Below are 21,516 nucleotides of genomic sequence, written 5' to 3' on the forward strand. Positions count from 1 at the left end.
CTTAACATGGGCACTTGTGACTCAATCGTGTACAGTCTGTAGTCAAGACCATAAAGAAAAAAAGAAAAGGCTTTTCACTTACATCTTTCTGGTTGGAGTGGAAAAACCTGAGTGCGAAATTACAGGATTGGGATGCAGCAGCATACTGACCTAGAGATTCGGCGTATCGAGTCAAAAGATAACTAGGTTGGAAGAAAAGAAAAAAATACACGTTATACTTACCCACATCTAGTATCAGATGCTATATCTCAAATTACTATGCCAAAGAAATAGTTAAGGATAAGGAAAAATTAAAAATCCTGCCACTTAAAATAGCCTAATCAATAAAGAATAAAGTTCATTCAGTTTTTTAGGATGATAAAAGTTCTTTGTCATGCTTTCTTTAGACTCTGGCAATGAAACATAAAAGGTGTAATAATACACATAACGCACATAATGCAGTCTTCCTAAAACAGCACCAGGGGAGATTAAAAAATGCCCTTAAGTAATCACAAGAATAGCCAAAACACAAATTCAAAAGGATGTCTCAGATCAACAAATAAAGTACACATGAAGAAAAGACTTCAAAACAATGTGTGCTAAGAATAAAGGTTCAAAATATACAGCTGGTTAGATGGAAGTATGGCTCAGTGATAAAACATGTGCTTAGTACGTTTGAAGTTCCAGGCTCAATCCCTAGAACTACGGAAATCAAGAAAATAAAAAGATAGCTGGGCGAGGGAGGATGAGACAGGAGGATCGTGAGTTCAAAGCCAGCCTCAGCAACTTAGCTAGGCCTTAAGCAACTCACTGAGACCTTATCTCTAAATAAAATACAAAATAGGGCCGGGGATGTGGCTCAGTGGTTGACTGCCCTCGAGTTCAATCCCCAGTACCTCACCCCCACTCCCACCCCCCAAAAAAGAGAAAGAACAGTAAATACAAATTAAAAAAATAAATTAATTTTTTTTTTTTAAAGGAAAAGCACATAGCTGGTTGCCGTCTCTGGGGAAAACTTTCTTCTTGTCATTTCAAAACTGCCAATTTTAAAAATTACTAAGCCATATATAAACTCATTATGTTTGCAATGGGTCATAACAGATGTTTACTTAACATCACAAACGAATGTACTACAAAAGACTAGAAATGAGAGTCCCATGCCTCACCCTATTATAGCTGGCTACTCATTATTCAGAGTATATACTACCAACCCAATGGTGTCGTGCTGGATATGCTTTGCATCGAGACTGGAGTAAAGATCCACCACCGGTTCAAATGCACCCAGCATACAGTAGATTCGAACAAGCAGCAATTTGAATTGAGCATTGGAAGGGCTATGGGTTAACCCTTCTTCCAGCAAAGTCAGGGCCTGCCACACAGCAGTCTCATCACCTAAAATCAAAAAAGAGCATTGTCCACTGATCTTGACAGTAATAAGACTTCTCAAAAAGAAACAAACCTACTGACATCGTCACCTCCTCTAATTATTCTATAAGTGAAGGCAGAGAATAAATTTTACATACATACTTATAAGCAAAATAGGGAATTCCCTAAATTGTCCCTCAATAGTTATGCCAGTTCTTAAACACTCTCTCTGGAAAAATGGTACAGAGTTTAAGTGGCCAGTTCTTGTGGATGGAAGTTATGGAATCACACAGAATTTCAGATTCTGGGAAGAGATGGACTTTGAAGAACAGGAGTCCACCTGCCTTCCCATTGCAGGATTTGCTCTACAAGAATCCAGAGAGAGATTCTTCACAGACACAATTTTACTCATATGTAACTCTCTTAAAAGGTTGTCCTATATGAAGCTTGAAAAAACTTCTCATTAATAATCAGCTGCGTATAGTGGCACATGCCTGCAATCCCAATTACTTGGGAGGCTGAGCCAGGAAGAATTTAAATTTGAGGCCAGCTTTAGCAACTTGCCAAGAACATGTCTTAATATAGAAATAAAAAGGGTTGAGAGGTTGGGGTTGTGGCTTAGTTGTAGAGCACTTGCCTATCAAGTGTGAGGCACTGGGTTCAAGCCTCGGCACCACATAAAAAAAATCAACAAATAAAAGTAGCTCGATGATAGAGCACCAACAGGTTCAATACCCAGTACCATGGGGGAAATCAAACTAAAATGCCACATTTTTTTTAGCCTACCAAATTTCAAAAGTATCTATAGTCTTAGATTAAGTAATGTGAATGGATAAAGAAACTGTGGTATATATACAACGGTATATTAGTCAGCCTTAAAGAATAAAATTATGGCATTTGCCAGTAAATGGACGAACCGGAGAATATCATGCTAAACAAAATAAGCCAATCCCAAAGAACCAAAGTCCAAATGTTTTTTCTGATATTCAGAATCTAATTCACAATGGGGGGGAGGGGAACAAAGGTACTTTGGATTAGACAGAGGGGAATGAAGGGAAAGGGAATGGGTATGGGGTAGAAATGACAGTAGAATGAATCGGATATTATTACCCTATGTGCACATGATTACAGAGCGCTGTAACTCTTCATCATTTACAAGCAGAAGAATGAGAAGTTATACTCCATCTATGTATGATGTTTCAAAATGCATTCTATTGTCATGTATAACTAATTAGAACAAATTAAAAAAATTTAATTTACCAAAGTGGGCAATAAAACAAAAATAAGTAATTTGTCTTTAGAATCTATTTAAAGAGGTACTAAGAAATACAGACACAACTGTATGCAAAAATATTCATTATTACAATAACATCCACACATGGAAACATCATAGAACCATGTGCCACAAAGTTTTTAATTATAATGTGCTTGTACAATAATGTTCAGTAAACATATGAACAGAAAAAAATGTAAGTTACTGTGAAGCAGTGACCTCAAACCTATAAAATATGAACAGAAAAAAGTAAGAAAATATATAAAAGTATATATTTCATATATATTGGGTTCTGGAGAAGTGAAATTTTAAATTGTTTTCCAAAATTTTACAAGCTACTTTTTTTGGGGGAGGGGGATATTATCAGATATTGAACTCAGGGGCACTCGACCACTGAGCCACATCCCCAGGCCTATTTTGTATTTTACTTAGAGACAGGGTATCACTGAGTTGCTTAGTGCCTCACTAAGTTGCTGAGACTGGTTTTGGACTCACAATCCTCCTGCTTTAGCCTCCCGAGCAGCTGGGATTACAAGTGTGTGCCACTGCACCCAGTTCAAGCTACTTTTATACTCGGTAAAAACAACTAAAACCTCCATGCATTAAAAAATATTTTTAAGGTTATTCTATATGCTTTTGTTTCCCCCAAAGAAATAAAATATTGAGCCTTTAGAAAAATATCAATAATAATCCAACCCACACTATGAAAACTACCTATAATCTACCCAAACTATTTTTTTATTAGCTACACATGATAGTACAATGATCTTGACAACCATTTTTATTTTAATGTATTTCTTCTGAACTATAATAACTTTTATCCAAGGCTAGCCTCAAACTTTTGATCCCCTGCCTTAACTACTATGCTGAAGAAAAAAAAATATTTTTCAAAAATATAAAGCATTCTTATTAATTCTTTCACATTCAAATCAATCTCTTTCAAAACCCTCACTAATTATTCAACAACTTCTAATTTCTACTAGATCTGTGGGGTTCAGGCATAGCTCAGTGGTAGCATGCTTGCCTGATATGCACAAGGCCCTGGGTTCAATCCCCAAGGCTGCAAAAAAAAAAAAAAAAAAAAAAGTAAATAAAATAAGAATAATGATTATGCCTGATTAGAGCACTTCAATATCCCTCTCATTGAGTTAAAAAAATTCTGCATCCTTACAAGATCTGCAATTTCATTTTGCAGTTTCTGTTGTGGTTTTAATAAGCTCCTGTGTGAATGCAGAAATATTCAGAGGTGAGGTGATTGGTTTGTGATAGCTGTAACCTGATTATGGTGCATAGCTGGAGAAGGTGCATCACTGGAGGCATACCCTGGAAGGATTCATGTTCTCTGTGGCCCCTCCCACAATGCTTCCTAGATGCTATGAGAGTAATTTCCTTCCTTAGGATGTTTTGCCTCCCTTGGACCCAAAACAATGGAGTTGGCCCACCATGAACTGAACCTCTGGAACTGTGAGCCAAAATAAACTTTTCCTTAAGTTGTTCTTATTTTTCTTTTTCTTTTTTGGTGGGGAGTGCCAGTGATTGAACCCAGGGGTGCTTAACTACTGAACCACATCCCTATAACTTTTTATTTTGAGACAAGGTCTTCCTAAGTTGCTTAGAACCTTGCTAAGATGCTGAGGCTAGTTTTGAACTCCCGATCCTTCTGCATATCAGCCTACCAAGCTGCTGGGATTACAGGCATGCACCACCACACCTGGCTCTTAAGTTGCTCTTGTTGGGTATTATGATCACAGCAACAATAGGCTGACTAACACAGTTCACAATGTATTTGCACTGCAGGATTTTTTTTCGGGGTGGGTACTGGGGATGGAACTCAGGGGCACTCAACCACTGAGCCACATCCCCAATCCTATTTCGTATTTTTTATTTAGAGACAGGGTTTCAATGTGTTGCTTAGCGCCTTGCTTTTTGCTGAGGCTGGCTTTGAACTCACAATCATCCTGTCTCAGCCTCATGAACCACAGGAATTATAGACATGCACCACCACGCCCAGCACTGCACTGTAGAAATTTGATCAATTTACTATCTTCTTTCTCTCTTTTTTGCATTTCCCTCGTCTACAAAATTGTGACAATAACTATATTATTATAGGTTTAAATTTGATTCATGGGGGCTGGGGATGTAGGTCAAGTGGTATCGTGCTCAAATAGCATGCGTGAGGCACTGGGTTTGATTCTCAGCACCACATAAAAATAAAATAAAGCTATTGTGTCCACCTTAAAAACAACAACAACAACAACAACAACAACAAAACCAAACAAATAAATAAATTTGATTCATGGAAAGTACTTTCAAGTATCTATCAACAAAAGTTTGCTGCTGCTATTATTATTATATGCCCAGATACCTTGCTCAAAATACAAGTGATTAGCAAAGCCACAGTCACTATGAGCAGCAATGGATGGAAGGGATAAGTGGGGAAGGTTATTTGTATATAAACCAAATAACTAAGATGTCACTTCATTAGTGGTTTTTATATTAAGGTGACTTTGGAGTTCAATCTCCAGCACCAAATAACATAACAAACCAAACCACCAAGATGACTTTTGTAGCCCCAAGCAATTTCACGATGAATGGGTCTTCTTATGACAAGGAATCCCCCCCTCATCCATGGTACAACAGGGTATAGCAAGTATTATGATATAGGTACATATAATGTCTTACAGAATATTAGAAGAGACATAAAATCTGCAATGATATTAGACGTAAAAATCAAGACAGGTGGGCTGGGTTGCGGTAGAGGGCTCGCCTAGGGCATGCGCGGCCCTGGGTTCAATCCTCAGCACCACATAAAAATAAATAAAATAGAGGTATTGTGTCCAACTACAACTAAAAAATATATATTTAAAAAAAAATCAAGACAGGCTTTTTGAAGCATCATTTGAGCATAAGTTAGATGAAGGAGGCAAAGAAGTTACTTCAACATGATGTTCAGGGATAGCAGTAAAAGATTTTTACAGGGGCTGGGGATGTGGCTGAAGCGGTAGCACGCTCGCCTGGCATGCATGTGGCCCAGGTTCGATCCTCAGCACCACATACAAACAAAGATGTTGTGCCCGACGAAAACTGAAAAATAAATATTGAAATTCTCTCTCTTTAATTAAAACAAAAAAAAAAGATTTTTACAAATAGATTCAGGATTTTGAGTATCTAAGAATTTGGCTGACTTTTACCCTCACCATTTCAGGTTGCCTCTAAAGATTTTAGGAATGGGGATGGTAGCAAAATTGAATGACCTGTGGAATGATCCATGAGGGCTGGGGCATCTTGCTCACCACCGTCTTCCCTAGCCCTTTCTATTTTCTGTACTTTAGTGTCATTAACAATATGCAATATACACCCAAAGATGTCCCCCCCCAAAAAATGACTAATAAGAGTAAATTTCAGGGGGTGCGACCTGAAGAAAAGGCAATCCTAATACCATCTTCAAAATAATCCTTCTCTTCCTCAGTGACATATATATATATTTACTTATTCTTATTTTTATTTTTAGTTGTTGATAGACCTTTGATTTATTTATATGCGGTGCTGAGAATCAAACCCAGTGTCTCACAAATGCCAGGCAAGTGCGCTACCACTGAGCCACAGTCCCACCCCCCCTCAGTGATTTATAATGTTGCCTTTACCATGAATTCTATTTTTTGAATTCTTCAAAAAGGCCAATCAAAACTGATTCCAAAAAAAAACCCCACAACATTTTCCTGTATATAAAAATTGTTTTTAAATCAGTTTCATTATATTTTAACTATTATAGCTTTCTAGTAATTTTTTAAACATTTTTTAGTTGTTGATGTAACTTTATTGTATGTGGTGCTGAGAATTTAATCCAGTCACATATGCTAGACAAGTGCTCTTCCACTGAGACAACCTCAGCCCTATAGATTTTTTACAGTTATTATTCATTATTCAGAAACATTTAGAAACAGAATGGATAGATATTCACTATTCAAGATTATCCTGACTACAGGGAATAGGATAAATTGGAAACTTGAGTTCTTCTAGAAGCATCCTGGAGAAGGGAAAGGGAGAACTAAAAGCATAAATCAAATTCATGGATTATATAATTATATTAAGGAAAGAATACAGTACTTCTAATTAATTAAACATAAAGTTGAACTGAAATCACTATGACTCACCTGTTTCTCTCCATATATCAATAAGCACATGAACAGCAAGGAGACAGTAATAGTCTGAAAACTGCAATTCTGTTTTCAAACAGGATTTCCCTACAAGAAAAGAAAATAATCACATCTTTTCAAACATCTGTTCAACTATTTCTGCCCCAAAGGAATTTTTTATAGCAGAAAAGTGACAGGAGAGAAGGGAAAAAAGAAATGAAAATAAGAATAGGATAAGTACCCCCCCAAAATTAATTAATTAATTAATTAAAAATACAAGCCATAAAACAAAGGGATCAAAAGAAAGTGAGACCACACTCAGTTGGGACAGAAGGAAGGGTTTCAGCATAGAGAAGCTATCTATGATGAACCCACAAAAAAGATTGGGAAAGAGGTTTTCGGTGAAAAGCATAAACCAAGGGCTGTGTACAAAAAAAGTACTATTATATTCCTTACTTGGCCTAATATCTTTAATATAGTTAGAGAAATAATATCTCCTAGTCAATTTATATCATACACATCTAGCAGAGTCCAGGCCACTCTAAAAAAATCACCTACTTTAATTATCTTATAATTTATAATATAACTTTGATTTAATGACATAGTATATGTATTAAAAATATTAAGGCATACAGGCAGAAAACAGACAATTATCGTAACTATGTAATTCATATAAGTCCTAACGTAAGAGAGTTAGCTCATTAGGAGAATATGGACAACAGTAAGTCACCTATAATTATTTAAAACTCCAAGCTTAACAAAGTCTTCGTCACTTATCACTTGGTCTTCCTTCTTGAAAAAATATTCTCCTTAGAAAACTAATTAAAACAGGGTACAACAGGTGCTTTAAAAACTGATTTCTAAGCCTTAGCAAACCAGGGGACTACTGCACATTCTGAAAGGTTGCTTACCGAATTCCAGTCCATGTTGGTATCTTAGCATCAATTCCCTGACCACACTCAATTTCTGATTTTTATCCATGGTGTGGTACAAGCCAAGTAACCTCGTCAGCTGCACCACACACAAATGTTGTTGCAAAGCTCGGATGTCAGAAGGCAGTGCCAGCTTATCCTCTGTTGGTGTTGACAAAGGAACAACTCCGAGTAACTGATTAATAAACTGTGAGGTGGGGGAAAAGAGGACACAAGTCTCAAAACTCAACTAAACCTCAGTAGGCTGTAGTACAGAAATTGATGTGGTCTATAAAAAGGCATCAATAAAAAAACTTTAAATTCCTTAGTATAATATTTCCATCTACCAAAAAATAAAAAAAAGATTTGTGATAGGACACAATAATCATAGAACTGACACAATCATTCACTGATGGACAAAAGTATATTATCAATACCATGTACCACAAACAGTAAATATTAAAAAGATTATAACAATGTTTTATAAACTATAGAAATTAACAAGATATATCATATCATTAAAAAGATTTAATTAGGGGTTGGGGATGTGGCTCAAGCAAGGCATGCCCGGGGCGTGGGTTTGATCCTCAACTCCACATAAAAATAAAAACTAAAATCCACAATTATATTGATTTACTTTTTTTTTTTTTTGCTAACAAGGATTAAACCTAGGGGCTTGCACATGCTAGATAAGCACACTATCATTAAGCTACAACCCAGCCTTTTTTCTTTGATTGGTTTGGGGACAAAGTCTTGCAAAGTTGCCCAGGCAATCCTTCCTCCGTCTCCCAAGTAGCTAGTATTATACATGTGCACTTTGTCAGCTGGCTACAAATAAATTATGAAAGGAAAGGTTGTAAAGGGATGGTTACCATTCTTTTAAGTTTTTAAATTTTAGATAATTATAGATTAACATTTAGTGTTTAGAAGTAACAAATCCCATGTAGCATTCACTCAATTTCTCCGAACAATAGCATCCTGCCTTAAACTATAATTCTTTAAATTTGGTAAGAATTAAAAAAACAAAAATCACACCAGTTCCAGTTATATTTTTATTAAAAACATGCTTATTGTCACTCACTTTTAAAATCCTACTAAGATGACAATAAGGAATAAAAAATGATTAAGCTCACAAAGATTTAAAAAAAAATGTAACTACATCACAGGCAACCACAAGAATGGAAAGTTATACTCCATGTATGTATAATATGTCAAAATATATTCTGTCATGTATATCTAAAAAGAACAAATAAAAAAAATTTAAAAAACATAAAAAATGTGAAGAGATGACAGTAAATTAAAACAAGATTTCAAAAGACAAAAAGCAGGAAAGCAGGCGGTAAGCAATAATTGATTTATAGGGCCAAGCAGGGTGAAATTCTCAGCAGAGGGAAGAACACCAAAAAGCAGTACATTTATTCCATTTCCAGAACCTCAGAAAACTCAAGAAATTTTCAACCACAGAACCTTCAAGACTCAAGAATTAAGGGTACCAGGTGTCTCTAAAGACTAAGGTATTATCATGGGATAAAAACAGAATGTCCCCTCCCCAAGCTCACAGACCCACTTCCTGAGGATGAACAGAAGCTAAACCAGAGACACTGTAGACTTGGGCAGAACTGGCAGAGCTAAAAATAGGGGATAATGTGAAAATTTGCTTATTCAATGATGAAAGCCTCATCCCCTCCCCTACGTCTAAACTAAACTAATCCCAGAATACTTCAGTCAGAAGTATAAATCCCCTAACAGATGGTAGCAAAAAAGCCAGGGAAAGTATATCTAAGAGGCAGAGGTGGTGGCACACACCTTTCATCCTTTTTTTTTTTTTTTAAAGAGAGAGAGAGAGAGAGAGAGAATTTTTTTAATATTTATTTTTAGTTTTCGGCAGACACAACATCTTTGTATGTGGTGCTGAGGATTGAACCCGGGCGGTACGCATGCCAGGTGAGAGCGCTACCGCTTGAGCCACATCCCCAGCCCACCTTTCATCCTCTTAACTCTGTTGCTTACTTCCGTATCTAAATTATAAACATGTAGAGATTTGTTTATTTTCTTTAATATATTTTTTAGGTATAGATGGACCCAACACAATGCCTTTATTTTTATGTGGTGCTGAGGATTGAACCCGGGTCCTGCCCATGCTAGGCGAGTGCTCTACCGCTGAGCCACAACCCCAGCCAGTAAATGTTTATTTTTAATTGATATTTTCCTGTGGGATGTATGAAGGATTACCTCCTTTCTTATACAATTTCTTTCTCTTAGGGTTAATATTTTTTTAGGCCATTAACTCCAATCAGTATGGTTATACCATAATAGGGTAAATCTCCTCTTAGCATGGTCCATAACAAGAGGTTCCATTTAACCCTGACTCCTGCCTTATATTGGAGAGGGGAGAGGTTTCTGGGAATTGAACCCAGGAGCACTCTATCACTGAGCTACATCCCCAGCCCTTTTTATTTTTTATTTTGAGAGGGTCTCACTAAGTTGCTGAGGCTGGCCTCAAACTTGGAATCCTCCTGCCTCAGCCTCTGGATTGTTGTGATTACAGGTTGAGTGCCACTGTGCCCACTTAGCATTACTGGTTTGATTACATGGCTATATAGTTACTATTGCCAGCTCTACAATTCTTGCAAGTCTTTTTTTTTTGGTGGTGCTGGGAATTGAACCCAGGGCCTTGTGCATTAGAGGTATATCCTCAGCCCGCTTGCAAGTCATTTTATATACTGGTTGTAATTATTCTTTTAAAAAAAATGATCCATGCTTTTATTTTTATATATATAAATATATATGTATATAGTTGTTGATGGATCTTATTTTACTCATTTATTTCTGTGAGGTGCTAAGAATTGAACCCAGTGTTACACATGTGAGGCAAGCACTCTAACACTGAGCTAAAACCCAAGCCTTAGTTATGTTCTTTTTTTGGTATTAGAGATTGAACACAGGGGCACTTGACCGCTGAGCCACATCCCCAGCCTTATTTTGTATTTTATATTTTACTTAGAGACAGTGTGTCATTGAGCTGCTGAGCGCCTCGCCACTGCTGAGGCTGGCTTTGAACTCGCAATTCTCCTGTCTCAGCCTCCAGAACAGCTGGGATTACAGGCGCATGCTACTGTATGTTTATTTCTTAATGCCTTCCTTAGTGAGTCTTTCAGATTTTATTATGAAATAAATATGCACATTTTAGTCTATAAATTTTTTAAAAATATACTTTTAGTTGTACTTGAAGACAATATCTTTATTTATTTTTATGTGGTGCTGAAGATCGAACCCAGTGCCTCACACATGCGAGGCAGGTGCTCTACCACTGAGCTACAGCCCCAGGCCCTAGTGTATAAATATTTTGCTATGCAAAAAACTCTTTAAAAACTAGAGTAATTCTGTTTGATTCTAAAACATCAAGGCAAAGAAAACAAAATATTAAAATATCTTCCTGCATAAGCCACTTCAGAATTACTAGATTTGATGGTTCATTCTTACTGGCTAGTCATACTTGAAAGACCTGGTTCACAATCCATTCCAACAGCAGTTCTCAGCTTGAATACTATTGGGTAGTTTGAAATTCTCCAACAAACATGCTTGCTGAGTGTCAGAATTTTTAGCTACTGAAATCATCCTGCTAAAAAGTTAAAAAGCTGTGACAGCAAAATTAAAATTCATACAGAATAAGACTACAAAATAAGATTGAAACAGCTTAAATCCTTAGACTCAGAACAATGACCATCCTTATCACTGCTAGTATTATAGCAGGATTCCTGTGAGTAGATAAATCTTACCATATGGGGATCACATGAGATGCTCTAAGATTTTTTGAACAAAGCACTCAATGAATCCATTCTACATGGTTAACTAGATTCTGCTTAAATCCTTCCAGAAACACAAAACTCACATACTGTACTTTTAAAGAATTCTGACTACTAAAAATATCATCTTCTCACTGAGCCAAACTCTGAATTCCGTTTTCTTCTCTCTTCTACGAGATAACTGGAAAGTCTGTGAATAGATTACTACTCTGTCATCACCAGATCAAACTTCTTTTCCAGGCAATCATTTTTCTTTCTCAGGGGCTTTCAAATCCTCCTACAACCCAGAACCCTCTACTCTGGATGTATTATAATTCATCCAGAAATTCCTGCGCTTGGTGTGAGCCCTTTAAGCACAGTATCCCAAGAACTGCTCTACTAAACAAACATAAATGGTGACCGCCATGTAAGAGCCCCATGGAGAGACTACTGGGACTCCTTGCCAGTTAGGGAATACACTACTCCATCTGCCTAAGATGTTTCACCTACAGAGCCCTGAAGGACTCAAGATAGGGTCACAAAAAAATACTCTCGTCATCTCTAGACCTATGCTCCAGATGTATATCATTCATTCCCCATAGAGACAATGGAAGATTTTCTGGGAGAACAGATGGTGATGGCCCTATGACAGGAAGACTTCTAACCTTTGATACAACATTCGCTGAATTGTTTTTAAGCAAAATAGACAGAAGTCACTGGCTGTCTTTATATATACTATTATTTCTTTGCATGGTACTCTGTTCCACCTCAGGTACATAATTCTTCAGTGGGTAGAGTACTCCAACTGCCCAGGATACTTCAGGCTAAGCACTAAAATTCTTTAATGTGGAACAAGATATAAAGTTCCCATTAATGAGTGGGCAATTTGTCCCAAAACACATTGCTGTGTATGAGTACAAAACACACAGGCCCTCCACCATATATAGAACTGATTTACCTTGGTTCATTCACATCAAAAACTCAATACATGCATAAGCCCTGATTTCACCCTCAAGGCATGACAACTAAATATAATGTAGTGTCCTACATCAAATGCTGGAACAGAAAAAGAGCATTATTGGAATAATGCCTTCCTTAGTGAATCTAGAGGCTACTTAATAGTAATATAACAACATCAGTTTCTAAATTGTGGCAAATATAATTATTTAAAGTATTAACTTATTAAAATATTCACCAGCTTTAGAGGAAGCTGAGTATTCAATTACTCTGTACTATTTTTGCAGCATTTCTATAAAACTAAAATCATTCTAAAATAAAGTTATAAAAAAAAAAGTCCCTGACACTTCAGTTTCAGACTGCTTCAGCAGAATAAATCAAGGTTTAAAATAATCAGTGATTAACTATGGCACTTTTTAACATGTCAGAGATAAGACATTAAAAGAAGAGCCCACTGCATTTCATAAAAATTAAAAATTTTTGTGTTGGAAAGGACTTTGTTAAGAGAATAAACTGATAACCTACAGTATGGAAAAAAATATTTCATCTACAATGAAGAACTTGAAAGTAAAAAGAACTCTTAAAACTCATGAGTGAAAACAAAATATCAAATAAATTAGAAAATGGGCAAAAGACACATTTCACTGAAGAGAGTCAGATGGTAAATAAATACAGGAACAATCATTATACACCTATTGTTTTCTTTTCCCCCTTTTTCTTGGAGGTGCTAGAGGTAAACCCGGACATACTAGGTAAGCACTCTACCACTGAGCAATATATTCCAGCCCTTTTACACCTACCACAATGACTAAATCAGTGACAACACAAAATGCTGGTAAGAATGCAGAGAAACTAAATCATTCACTTGTTAGTGAGAATTTAAAATGAAAAACAGTTTATGGCTGGGGATGTAGCTCAGTTGTCACATGCACAAGTCTCTGGGTTCAATCTCCAGCGAAGGAAGGGAGGGAAGGAGGGAGGGAGGCAGGAAGGAAGGAAGGAGGGAGGGAGGGAGGGAGGGAGGGAGGGAGGGAGGGAGGGAGGAAGAAAGGAATAAAGGAGGGAAGGAAGGAAGGAAAAACCAGTTCAACCATTTCAGGAAAAACTAAACAGGCAGCTACCCTAAAATCCAGCAACTGCATGTCTGGGTAATTTTTCCAATAGAAACAAAGATTTGTGTTCACACAAAAAGCCTGTACACAAATGTTCATAGCAGTATTATTTATTATAGGTAGCATCTAAAAATACTTTCAACAGCTCATTAGTTAAGGAAGTTGTGGTGCATTCATACCATGCAATACTATTCAGCAACAAAAAGCTATGAACCACTGAATCACGTAATAATGAGGATGATTCTCCACAGAATAATGCTAAGGGAAAAAAGCCACTCAAAGGATTACACATAGCATGATTCCATTTATACACCATTCTTAAAATGACAAAATTATAGACAAAAAATTTATTAGTAGTTGTCTAGAGATAGAGAGGGAAAGAAAAGGTACAGGTAGGTGGCTATGGATTAAAAGAGGCAGTATAGGTCTGAACATAATCCAAGTGACTCAGTAAACAGAGGCAGGAGGATCACAAGCGAAGCCGGGCTTGGCACTTGATAAATCACTCCTATTACGCAAATATATACACACAAATAAATGCCTATAAAACTGGTAAAAATCTAAGAAAGCTCAATAGATTATATCAAAGTCAATTTCCTAATTATATTACACTATAGTTATGCAATATGTTGCCACTGGGGCAAAATGAATGAAGCTATATGGGATCTTTCTGTTATTTCCTCAAATCCATGTAAATTTACAATTATCTCAAAATAAAATTATATTTTTAAAAAGAAGAATCCAGTCATTTGCCCCAGCTTTATTCCCACAAGGGCTTAGTTTGACAAGAAATCAAGTCTTCAGGCCAGCTACTCCAAAGGCTGAAGCAGGAGGCAAATTCAAGACCAGCCTGGGCAATGTAGCAAGACTAGGTCCCAAAATAAAATAAAAAGGTATGCAGATGTAGCTCAGTGGTAAAGTACTCCTGGGTTCAATCCCCAGTACCAGGTAAAAAAAAAAAAAAAAGAGAGAGAGAGAAAAATTGAGCTTTCAATGTGATAGCACCTGGAGTACTTACCTTGCCAGGGCAGTTATAGTTCTCATATTCATCAGTCCCACACATTACAGGAAGGAAACCCAAATAGTTATCTACTTTTAATAAATAGAGGCACTTAACTGAATTCTGACACATACTTACTTTTGTACCCTGTGTAGCAGGCAAGAGGTCAACAAACACCTTCAGGTCTGTAAAACAACACGGTTTATCCCCAAACTTTTTAAAATACTGGAACATTAATTCTTCTGGGTCACCTAAGGGCAGGGAGGGGGGACATTATTATATTATTTCTAACTGAAGCAATTCCTAATTTAAGTGAGAGGTCTAATTTGGAAATATTTCAATTAGAGTGTTGGTTAATGCTTGAATGACAAGGAATAAAAATAAGAGAGGGCTGGATGCATATCGGTTTAAAGTTCACTCTTACATTTGAGTTTTTAGCTTCCCTATTATTGTACCTAGGAAATATGAAAATATCTTATTCAGTTAAAATTTACATAGCAAAAAGATTTACATTAAAACCCAAACAAAAACATAAGATTATATGCAAACATTAAAAACAAAGCTTCTCTCCACAGTTAGAAAATTTAAACCTGAATTTAAGAGAACTACCAGTTCATTTTAATTTCCTTCCAATTAAAAGCAAAATAAAATAAAAACAGAAAAATAAAATGTTCCCAAACTGACATAAGATTTAAGAAACAAGAATTTTTTTAAAAAATATATTTTTTAGTTGTCAATGGAGCTTTATTTATTTATTTTTATGTGGTGCTGAGAATCAAATCTAGTGCCTCACTGATGCTAGGCAAGTGCTCTACCACTGAGCCACAACGCCAAAACTGAAACAAGGATTTTTAATAAAAGGTTTCTGTAAGATTGTATGTCTAAATTCCTTTTCCTATTCTTTGTTAAGAAATACCCATGCTGGGCTGGGGATGTGGCTCAAGCGGTAGTGCTCTCGCCTGGCATGTGTGCGGCCCGGGTTCGATCCTCAGCACCACATACAAACAAAGATGTTGTGTCTGCCAAGAATTAAAAAATAAATATTAAAAAATTCTCTCTCTCTCTCTCTCTGTAAAAAAAAACAAAAAAAGAAAGAAATACCCATGCTTTAACCAGATTTTCAAAGAACTCTGTGACTCAAAAGAAACTAAGAATCATTCACTGGTCTGGCAAAAAAAATTTATGCCTACTAGACAAATTCACATTTTCAAGATGGGGGCTGATAAGACCCCAGGGTAGATAAAGCAGGTATCAAGGCAGATTCAGACACTTTTAAATTCAGCTTTGCAAAGAAAATATGGGCACTTTCATTTGCAGATCTGGAAGTAGGACAGACTGAAGTTACTGAAGTAAACCCAAAGAGAGAAGCCAAGGCTGAGGAGGAAGCTCATGCAAGGCATTTGCCTAACATGTGGAAGGTACTGGGTTTAATCCCCACTGCAAAAAAAGAAAAAGGAAAAAAGAGGAAGAAAGAGAAATCAGCATGGAATTGAAAACTGGCTATGAATAAGCTACAACAGGAATGCTAGAAAAGTGCACAGTTAATTTTAGAAAGTTCTGCCAAGGACATCGAATAATTAAAAAGGACAGAGATGTTCTAGAACAGATTTCAAATACTGGGGGTGCTCATTATATCAGAACAACTGGGCTCCCCAAAAAAACCTCTTAACTTTTTTGTTGTGTTTTTTAAAAATATTTATTTTTTAATTATAGGTGGACACAGTATCTTTATTTTACTTTCATGTGGTGCTGAGGATCGAACCCAGTGCCTCACACATGCTAGGCGAGTGCTCTACTTCTGAGCCATAACCCTAGCCTTTAATTAACTTTTAACAAGGACAAAGCTTTGATATCAATAAATGGGGAAAAATAGTTTCATCAGAGCTTTCTCCTTAAAAACGAAGCTGAGGGGGACTTCGATTGTGGCTCAGTGGCAGAGTGCTTGCCTTGCACGTGTGGGGTCCTGGGTTCAAACCTCAGCACCACATAAAAATAAATAAAGATATTGTGTATAACTAAAAAAAAAAAAAAACAAAGCTGAGGGCTGGGGTTGTAGTTTGGCAGTAGAGAGTTTGCCCTTCATGTGTGAGGCACAGGGCTTGATCCTTAGCACCATATGTAAACAAATAAATTAATTCATTTACGGTGTCCATCTACAATACACACATACACACACACACACACACACACACACACACACATATATAAAATGAAGCTGAACAATGGAGAGTTCATTATCTTAAATTTAGCAAAAGTTAGGCTGGGAATATAGCTCAGTTGGTAGAGTGCTTGCCTAGCATACAATGGCCCTGAGTTCAATCCCCAGCTCCACCAAAAAAAAAAAAAAATTAAATTAAATTAAAAATTAGCAAAAATCAGGTATTATTGAAACTGTAAGGTAATTTTCAGTATGAGAAGTAGCTGCTTTTGGCAGGGGGGCAACAAAATCATGAACTAGCACAATATAACATCTTACATTTCTGATTCAATGAGATGCTAAGAAACTAATTTATAAAACATTTAAGGGCTTCATCAAATTTCCTAAAGGCTTCTCTTAATGCTTTACTATTGGTATCAATCTTTGCTCCCTTTATAAATTTAAACTTAAAAAAAAAAAAAAGGAGAAATTTAAAATTTCTCTTTAGCTGCTAACTCCTCTAATTCTGTCCAGTAGTCCTTTGTCATTAGTTTTGTGAGTGCTTGGAATAGATTTAAGACAACTTTTCATCTACTTCACGAAATCCTAAAACTCTTACAAACATGGCAATTTATATTGGAACTGATTTAACTTTACTGTGTTAGCAACAGCTCTGATGGAACAGGAAAAAATGAAAACATTAGGTCAAATTGAATGAATAACAGAGAAATAATTTTGTAAGTGATCCATTCATTAGTAAATATTTTCAGATAATAAAGATGTTTCCTTCCTCAACATGACTCTCTCAATATAGGCCTCAGACAATGAATATTGCACTCTAGTACTAAGGGTATCCCTGTATCTTCTCCAGGTTTCCCAAATATCATATTTTCTTACCTAGTTTATATTCATCATTACAACCTTGTCTTCGTAAGCGCCTGATCAGCTCCAATTTAGCTAGATGTGGTCCGCGGAGATGGCGAGAACTTTTAGATTCTTCTGTTATCCGATCTTCTATAAACTTCACAGCCTCTTCCGCAGAATAATGTACTTCTCCTTCTAAAGAGCTAGATATAAACACATGAAAAAAGATGTTATTGTCTCTACTATCCTTCCCCAAGTTAAAAGTCAAATTAAATTATTAAGAAAAAATTTTCAAACAAGAAACAACACCTTGATAATTATAAAACAATAAAAATGGTTAGTAATTTTTATTGTAATCCCAGTAAATCTAATTCCCAGTAACCTTGGGAAGCTGAGGCAGGAGGATGATCCTGAGTTCAAAGCCAGCCTTAGCAAATTACCAAGGTGCCAAGCAACTCAGTGAGACTCTGTCTCTAATTAAAATATAAAATAGGGCTGGGGATGTGGCTGAGTGGTCAAGTGCCCCTGAATTCAATACCCTGCACACACACATACACAAAAAAAAAAAAGCGGGGGGGGGGGGGGATGATTCTTACTTTCAAAGGAATATATTATAAGACAGAAAAGGAGAGTTAAAATGGCTGACAATGAAATTCTTAAGCTACCACATATTAAAAAGTGACACTATTGGGCCTGGCATGTGTGCGGCCCGGGTTCGATCCTCAGCACCACATACCAACAAAGATGTTGTGTCCGCCGAGAACTAAAAAATAAATATTAAAAATTCTCTCTGTATATCTCTCTCTCCTCTCTCACTCTCTCTTTAATAAAAATATTTTAAAAAAAAAAGGGAAAGAGTCAGGGATCTGGATGTAGCTCAGTGGTTAGGTGCCCCTGGGTTCAATCCCCAGTACCAAAAAAAAAAAGTCACTATAATTCAGGAAAAAAAGATGACTTACTGTTCACCTTCAGCAGGAGGAGTCCAGGCCTCTTCAATCAGTCGAAAGACAGAATCGAAATAAGTCAGATAGAACTGCCAGTCATCTGAGCTAAAATCAGATTGAATGATGCACACAGGATTAAACCCAAGTTGTGACAAATCTGCCTTAGGAACCATGATGTTAACTTAATTTCCTAAGTTTTAGTTTCGTATGTGCCAAGAATAATCCACCCCTCCCTCTGCAGCCCTAAAAGGGCAGCATTCCAGTGTCACTTTCAAAAAAAAACTTGAAACAGACTACTCTGTACTTCAATAAAATGACCAGGTCTAGAAAACTAATATTCCTAACAGAAAACTCCCCACATAGCACTATCAAACTGGAGGTGGCATAGGTAGGAAGGAAGCCTTATTTTAAGCTTTATTGAATTTGACAAATAATAATTTTCAACATTCATTCTCAAGACTCAACTAATATTTAGCATCACGGTGGTAAAAGTACCATTATCTCTCTTTACTAAAAGATGAAGGCTCATTGAAAACACATCCAGAACATAACTACAAGAATATTCTATGCCCAGCAATCTCAAAATACACAAATAAAATGTGTCTACAGTGAGGTCTTAAAGCCTCACTGCAGTCTCATAGCACAAAAAGCAGCATCTACTCACTTTTTTAGTAAGAGGCGCCTGGAAAGGGCATTACACTCTGGCCACCTGCTCAGCTTCTTATACATAGCCATGCATTTATTTTCCCGACTCTGAATCTCACTTGTCAGCTTCTCTGCAATTAAAAGTTACAAAAGTTGGTGAACTGCTTTCATTTCTACTTACAACCAGAATAAAGTCAAATCACAAGAAAAATGTCACATTTTTTCATTCACACTCTAAGAAAATATTACCACTATTAGCTATAAATTACTAATTTATAATAGTTATTTTGCTAAAGAGAAAAAAATACATTACGGAATTTTTGTTATTGTTATTTTCAGACAGAGTCTCTGTTACCCAAGATGGCTTCAACTTCAAAATCTTCCTGACCCAGCCTTATAAGCATGCACGATAGCATATGCAGGAAAAAGTATATTTCTGACCCTAAATTTTTATAACTTTCTCAGTAAAACACAAGGATCCACAATATATTGGGCTGAGGATTGAGTATGTGGGACAGGCTTATAAAACTCAATAGTAATGGGCATGGTTGCGCATGCCTATAATCCCAGCAGCTCAGAAGGCTGAGACTGGAGGAGAGTGAGTTCAAAGCCAGGCTCAGCAATAACGAGGCGCTAAGCAACTTAGTGAGATCCTGACTCTAAATAAAATACAAAATAGGGCTGGGATGTGGCTCAGTGGTTGAGGGCCCCTGAGTTCAATCCCCGTTACTCAAAACAAACAAAAAAAAACCCAATAGTATCTAAAGACTGGTAAATTTATTCAATCTGTATAGTCTTAAAACATTAAGGAGGGTTGGGCTGATAGGATAAGCAAAGTGAAATGGAAAAAGACAAAAATGAGAAGTGATTGAGTTTTTCCCAACAATTAGGAAGAGGAAAAAAAAAAATAGGACTAGAGTACTGACGAGATAAGATTTGCCTTGTCCTTTGAGGATAACTTAGCAAATTAGGATAATAATAATTACATTATTAATTTCCTGTACAGAATCTAAATTTTAATTATCCATAGATTTATAATCTAGCTAAATAAAAACAGAATGGTAGAATTTTACTCATCTGTAAGAATGCTAAAGTTAGAGAATAAGTTACAATAAAAATAACAATGGGGGGATTCCATCTCTTGGGTCCCCTTCTTCCTCCGGGAGAAGTCTTTTCTGCTGTCCTTTAATAAAGCCTCTACTTTCCACTCTGGGAAAAAAAGAAAAAATGGGGCTGGGGATGTGGCTCAAGCGGTAGCTTGCTCGCCTGGCATGTGTGCGGCCCGGGTTCGATCCTCAGCACCACATACAAACAAAGATGTTGTATCCGCCGAAAACTAAAAAATAAATATTAAAAAATAAAATAAAATAACAATAGGGCTGGGGTTGTGATTAGTGGTAGAGCAACTGCCTAGCAGGTGCAAGGCCCTGCGTTTGATCCTCAGCACCACATAAAAATAAATAAATAAAATAAAGGTATTGTGTCCAACTACAACTAAAAAATAAATATTAAAAAATTTAAATAATAATTTCTATATTCTATACAATTTAATAGCATTACAGTTTCAATACTGTATATAATCTACTAAAGGATACATATGCCTGTATTAAACAAAGTCGTTTTATGAATGCACCTAATGAACGATATGGGGCTACTCATATACAGTTAGTTATTCTCACTGACTGTGAATGAACCATTGAAAAAATGTTAATTAAAAAACAAAAACAAAACCCAAAAAAAACCCCACACATGTAATTCCAGCAACTCAGGAGGCTGAGGCAGGAGGATAGCAAGTTTCAAGCCAGCCTCTGCAACTAAGCAAAGCTCTAAGCTACTTGATGAGACCCTAACTCAAAATAAAAAAATTAAAAGGGCTGGGGATACTTAGTGGTAAAGGGGCTCCGGGTATAAGCTCCAGTACCAAAAAATAAAATGGAGGGGAACATGTACCTTTTGAAGGATATAAAGAACTAGTAAATGAAAGAGACTCTGGGGTAGGTGTTTAGATCTAGGATACCTTCCACACTCCTTGAATTTTCTGAATCCAAAAATTATTTTCAATTAAAAAGTAGTTCAGATGGGATATAATTATATCCCATCTGATTCAAATGTAATTAATAAATAAATAAATAAATAAATTTTTAAAATAAGTAGTTCAGGGGCCAGGGATATAGTTCAGCCGGCAGAGTGCTTGCCTCGCATGCAGAAGACTCTGGGTTCAATCCCCAGCACCACACACACACCAACAAAAAAAGTACTTTAGGTGCACACACCTGATATCCAAGCACCTCAGGAGGCTGAGGCAGGAGGATTAGGAGTTCTAAGCCAGCCTCAGCAAAAGCGAGGCACTAAACAACTCAGTGACACCCTGTTTCTAAATAAAATACAAAATAGGGCTGAGCTCAGTG

At 36.5% G+C, this 21,516-nt stretch overlaps 1 protein-coding gene across 2 annotated transcripts in view; it reads right to left on the reverse strand.

Annotated features, from left to right (window-relative positions):
• Naa25 (N-alpha-acetyltransferase 25, NatB auxiliary subunit) overlaps nucleotides 1–21,516 on the reverse strand; it is a 71,914-nt gene that overhangs the window by 24,686 nt on the left and 25,712 nt on the right. For both annotated transcript variants that reach the window (XM_026386113.2, XM_026386112.2), the window contains 8 exons: nucleotides 19,128–19,239; nucleotides 18,479–18,568; nucleotides 17,553–17,722; nucleotides 14,657–14,769; nucleotides 7,665–7,872; nucleotides 6,772–6,861; nucleotides 1,191–1,371; nucleotides 83–182 (listed from right to left, as the gene is read on the reverse strand). In XM_026386113.2, the coding sequence (XP_026241898.1) occupies nucleotides 83–182; nucleotides 1,191–1,371; nucleotides 6,772–6,861; nucleotides 7,665–7,872; nucleotides 14,657–14,769; nucleotides 17,553–17,722; nucleotides 18,479–18,568; nucleotides 19,128–19,239 (1,064 nt within the window). The remainder of the gene's footprint in view (nucleotides 1–82; nucleotides 183–1,190; nucleotides 1,372–6,771; nucleotides 6,862–7,664; nucleotides 7,873–14,656; nucleotides 14,770–17,552; nucleotides 17,723–18,478; nucleotides 18,569–19,127; nucleotides 19,240–21,516) is intronic.

This window comes from Urocitellus parryii, chromosome 3 (genome assembly GCF_045843805.1).
Source record: "Urocitellus parryii isolate mUroPar1 chromosome 3, mUroPar1.hap1, whole genome shotgun sequence".
Taxonomy (NCBI): Eukaryota; Metazoa; Chordata; class Mammalia; order Rodentia; family Sciuridae; genus Urocitellus; species Urocitellus parryii.